This window comes from Pteropus vampyrus, unplaced genomic scaffold (genome assembly GCF_000151845.1).
Source record: "Pteropus vampyrus isolate Shadow unplaced genomic scaffold, Pvam_2.0 Scaffold262, whole genome shotgun sequence".
Taxonomy (NCBI): domain Eukaryota; kingdom Metazoa; phylum Chordata; class Mammalia; order Chiroptera; family Pteropodidae; genus Pteropus; species Pteropus vampyrus.
The window spans coordinates 1,481,390-1,486,090 of record NW_011889043.1 but is presented as its reverse complement, the minus strand read 5'-3'; the positions used below and the strand labels follow the sequence as shown (position 1 = coordinate 1,486,090).

Here is a 4,701-nt window from a genome sequence, read left to right as displayed (position 1 = left end):
ATTTCCTTTCTCCCGGTGAATCCTAAAGGCCCCAAGTCTACTCTGGGTTTTCTCTAAGAGTTGGCCATATTTCCTTTATGCTTTTAGTCTGTCCTGCTTCCTGGCTCTAGTGCTCCTCCTGCCTTTCCAAATACTCCGTTTTTCTAGACCGAATCCAGGTCTCTCCACTTTTTCAATGTTTTCCCTATTATTCCAGTGATTACCCAATGACCCCCCCCTCTCTTTATTCTCCAACTTTTTCTTTCTTATGCGCTAACATGCAGCATTGGACATAATAGCCTCTCATATATGGTTCTCTGGTTTTTCCTTGCAATTGCATTGCCTTCTTAATTATATTTAATGCTCTGAGGATAGGGCTTGTGTTTATATTTTTCTCATATATTCTTTGTTTTACAGTGCCTAATAAGTGGTCAGTAAATACTTCTTGCTTATGAGTGGTTCTTTGAGCTTTTAAAAGATGCTGTCCAGAGCTACAAGCAGTTCAGATATTTTACAGTGTTTGCTGCTTGGATCAGGATCAGTTGTTAATATTGCAGAACAGTGCCCTACTGTCTGCCAAATGTTGACAGGATCAGCCGCTGTCGTGTTAACGATCCTCTGGGGGGACTGGCTATATGGGTACTTGTACTCACACTAACAGTTTATGATTTGTTTGTGGATCTGTTGCAGCAAAGTGGGGGTCTCTCCCACTGAGAGCCCGCACACCTGCCTCTTGGATCTTACAGTAGGTAGTACCTCCTTGAGCGTGGCTAGAAATGGCATTATCCTCATAACTCTGGCAGATTCTCAGCACACCGGTATGAAATATGAACTGCCCTGGCTCCCCTCCCACTGTGTGTCCTTGAGCCAGTAATGACCTTGGTGTTCTCTTTCCTACAATATTGGCACAATGTCCTAAGATTTAATCTGACTTTGTTCTGAAATACTTTTTCAGAACCCAGTAAATACTATACCTTCCCCAAAAGGTAAGCATGTTGTAATAAGTTCCTGGTATTGGATAAAGGAATGCCTATTATATAAAGAAGACCATATCTGCTTTCGGAAATTTAATGTTCCTTTTGCATACCTTCCTCCCTTTCCTGGTAGTCATTTCTGGACTGAGGCAACTGCACATTTTACAGCAATCTTGAATCTTGCTCTCCCAGAAGCATAACTCTCACAAGAACCTCCTTCGCTAAGGGCTCATGAACTGGAATTATTTTTTTCTGTAATGTCGTCAAGACTGATTCTACCTGTACAAAATAGGTTGGCTTTTTTCTTCTCTGGTACAAAAGAGCATTGGCAGAGACTCAGATAAAGATGAAGTTGGCAAGCTCTGGCATGGTAGCGAGTTCAGTGTCTCTGGACTTGTATCCCTTATTCATCTCTTGTTCTGAATCTTTGTTCCACTCAATAAGTCCTTTTTCCATCTGTGACACCTAAGGATGTTTCTAATCCTGCTCCCCTTAATTACTGTCTCCATCATACTTAGTGAGATGCCTGCATCTTTTCGTTTATACACAGTCACTCAACTGGGAGTCACTTTAAGGTTTTTCTTAATCCCTTTAGGTGGATGGAAGTCTGCTTAGTTGAAGAATTGCCACCAACCACTGAACTGGAAGAAGGACTCAGGAACGGAGTTTACCTTGCAAAGTTAGCCAAGTTCTTTGCCCCGAAAATGGTATCAGAGAAAAAGATCTATGATGTGGAACAAACACGTTATAAGGTAACTGAGATCTAATTGGTTTTGGCTTCCAGCTAAAAGTGAAAGTTCAGTATTTCATTTCCTTTTCCTTCTTTTAGTGTTTCTACAAGAATTGTGTGTGTGGGGGGGTTCTTCTTTGGTCTTCGAAGCCTGTTAATAATCATTCCTGAGGCAGCAGCAATTTTAAAAGCAAAGAGTTTCTATTTCTAGGCTAAGGCCGAGAGACCTCTGATTTGTGGGGCTCCCTGCCATTACTCCTTCATGGAGGTCATTTTTATTAGCACCAGTAAATGTAAAAGTGGAGGCGCTCGACCCCTTCCTTTTTTCACCACCACACAATTTATTACCCCCCTTGTTCCCACCAAGGAATAAAATATCCAGCTGGGTCTTGAACTTGTGGCCCCAAAGAGTTAGGACCAGTGTGATAAAATAAGCAGTAATGTTGACTAATCAGGTAGGAATTCCTTTCCATTTGCTGTTTAAAACAAAATTATTTCACAGCTAGTTTGAGAAGGTATATGGGAGAGAACACAAAACCAAATACCAATCTTGTATCAAAAGAAGTTTCAATATTTTAGAGAACATGTCTAAGTATTTACAAATAAAGTAACATATATAGGATTTGCTTTACAATAATTGGGAGGAGATTGCATAGGTGATTCAAGACCGTTCATTAGTTCATAATTGTCGAGGTTTGTTGAGGTCGAATGATGGGTACGTAAGAGTTCATTATACTATTCTGTCTCCATCATACTTTTTATGCTTGAAATTTTCCATTGTAAAGTGGAAAGGAAAAAGTAAATACTGACATAAAAGACCCCTTCGTTAGATGTGTCTTCAAAAGGGAATTTAACTATGTGTGGCGTTCCTCATGGAATATGTGATCTCTTAACCCCTTCAGACCAGGGTTTCTAAACCTTTGAAACTTGATTGTTTATTTTCTTAATATGTTCTATTTAGTTCTTTCTATCAGTACTTTTTATCTGTAGATTTTCAAGTAACCTTAAAAGTTATTTCTCTTACATTTGCAAGGACGACATTAAATATAGTTGAAAATGGAATGAGTTCCCATGCATCGCATGATTCACAGTATCCTTCAGTTGTTATTGAGACAAAATTTATTTTTAAAATATGTATATCGAATTCAGAGCAAATGTTTGAGTAATCATTCAGGCTAAGAGTAGACAAGATGAATTGACAAATTTTTTTTGACAAGTCTGTTTTCAGATAACTAAAAGTTTCTGCCTTGGGTAATGTTATGAATAATATGTTTGCATGTTAAAATAAGTTTGAGTTTATTAAGTCACATGTCTCACCCTAGAGTTTTCAGCTTATTATAGCCTTTCACAAGACTTTAATGAAACAATGACTTAGCTAGCCAAAATTAAAGTTGTTTTTTAATTTTGAAAAATATTTTTAAAGGTTCAGAAAAGCACAGAAAAAATATTTGTATACCCACATCACAAAATAAATGAACATTTGTCTACATTTTAGAGCACAATTTTTCTTTTTTTCATTGCTCCTATAATGGTTATTACTAAGATCTAAGCCTTTTAGTAGTAACAGCCATGTAGATTTGATGATGAAGTTAAGATATAATTTGGGCCAGACTCCAGCCCACCCTGAAAGAGAATTGTGCATATTTTGTTTTGATGTCTGGATGGTGAAAATCAGGTCAGAAAGACAGACCTTCAGTGGAGGCAAGCCCCAGAGCAGAGAGTGGGCTAATTTTTTCCTCCTCCTGGGACATCAGACACCTTGAATATAGGTGTCTCTTTCCAGTTCAGTTGTGGACACACTTGTGGCAACTTAAACTGTTTCCTCCTAACCTTAGAGGCCCTACTATTTGAATAAATAGCAACTTGCCTTAAGGATGGGGACAGGGAATATATTTCCAGTCTCTAATTACAAAAAGTGTATCAGTGAAGCCTAGGCAGGTGAGTCATCCCTAAGTTAAACATTGTGAGAAAAGGAAGTGCTGTGTTTTGCCATCCTCCACCCCATCAGGCCCCTGGAAGACTGGGTGCCTAGAAGAAGAGATGCCAGGAGAGGGACAGAAGGGAAGGAAGTAGCAGAAGGAGGGGGGTTGACACCAGCCGTGATGTGGGAGAAAATACAGGACAAATGGAAACTTCCCCTCTGTTGAATCACTGGAGAAAAGAGGCTTTTCTTATTTTCTCTTTTATTAAATCCCTGAAAGTGACTAATATCCTTGAATGGGGATTTTTAGTGATTTGCCATGTAATCATAAAATTTTATTTTACGGCCATTTCATTTCTTTTACTGAAATGAAAGGAGACAAATATTAATGAACAGGAGATCTAATTAACTTCTTATTTTTGTATTCTGCGGGACTAAAGCCCATCATGTGGTCCTTTTCAAGGAGTACTAAATCATGGGACTGTGGCAAAGATGTTGAAACCCAAGGAAACGCTCACTAGCCTGGGCCCAGCCCTTGATGTGCCATCTGGAAATGATGAATTCAGTGAGGGCAGGCTCTCACTGCAGGATCTGCCTAGACTACAGCCATAAAATATGACCTGCCTGTTGGGCAGTACATCCCCAAGCACAAGCTCTGCCCCTAAGCTCTAAAGTCCTCAGTTTTGGCACTGATGGCTGTGAGTGAAGTAGATAGGAGCTTTCGTGCTGCCCATTTGCCAGCTTAAATGCAACCCTGGCCCCTCTTTAATTTAGGGTTAGAAAGATGTCCTTCTTGGCCACTTTCACCACTATCCCTTCGGGTCTGAGCTATGTGATCATGCCAAATTTGCAGTGGCAGTTGACATTGTCCTTCTTGGGTATACCATGATATACTATAATAATTGTCTTGTCATGAAGGCAAGAATCATGTGTGTCTTCTCTGCCATATCCTCAGTGAATGGTACAGGGTTTGGCCATGGTTGGTGCTAGGGAAATAGCTGTTGGGTGAAGGAATGAATGACAGTAGTTTCAAGTGAGCCAAAGGATTCCATTTCCTTTCTTGTCCTCTATGCTTTATTTAATGCCTATTCGAGGTG

The 4,701-nt window shown here is 39.7% G+C and overlaps 1 protein-coding gene across 1 annotated transcript in view; it reads left to right on the top strand.

Moving 5' to 3' along the window:
* Window positions 1–4,701, top strand: part of IQGAP2 (IQ motif containing GTPase activating protein 2) — a 266,860-nt gene that overhangs the window by 135,139 nt on the left and 127,020 nt on the right. Inside the window, exon 3 of the mRNA XM_023520410.1 lies at window positions 1,549–1,705. Within this exon, the coding sequence (XP_023376178.1) occupies window positions 1,549–1,705 (157 nt within the window). The remainder of the gene's footprint in view (window positions 1–1,548; window positions 1,706–4,701) is intronic.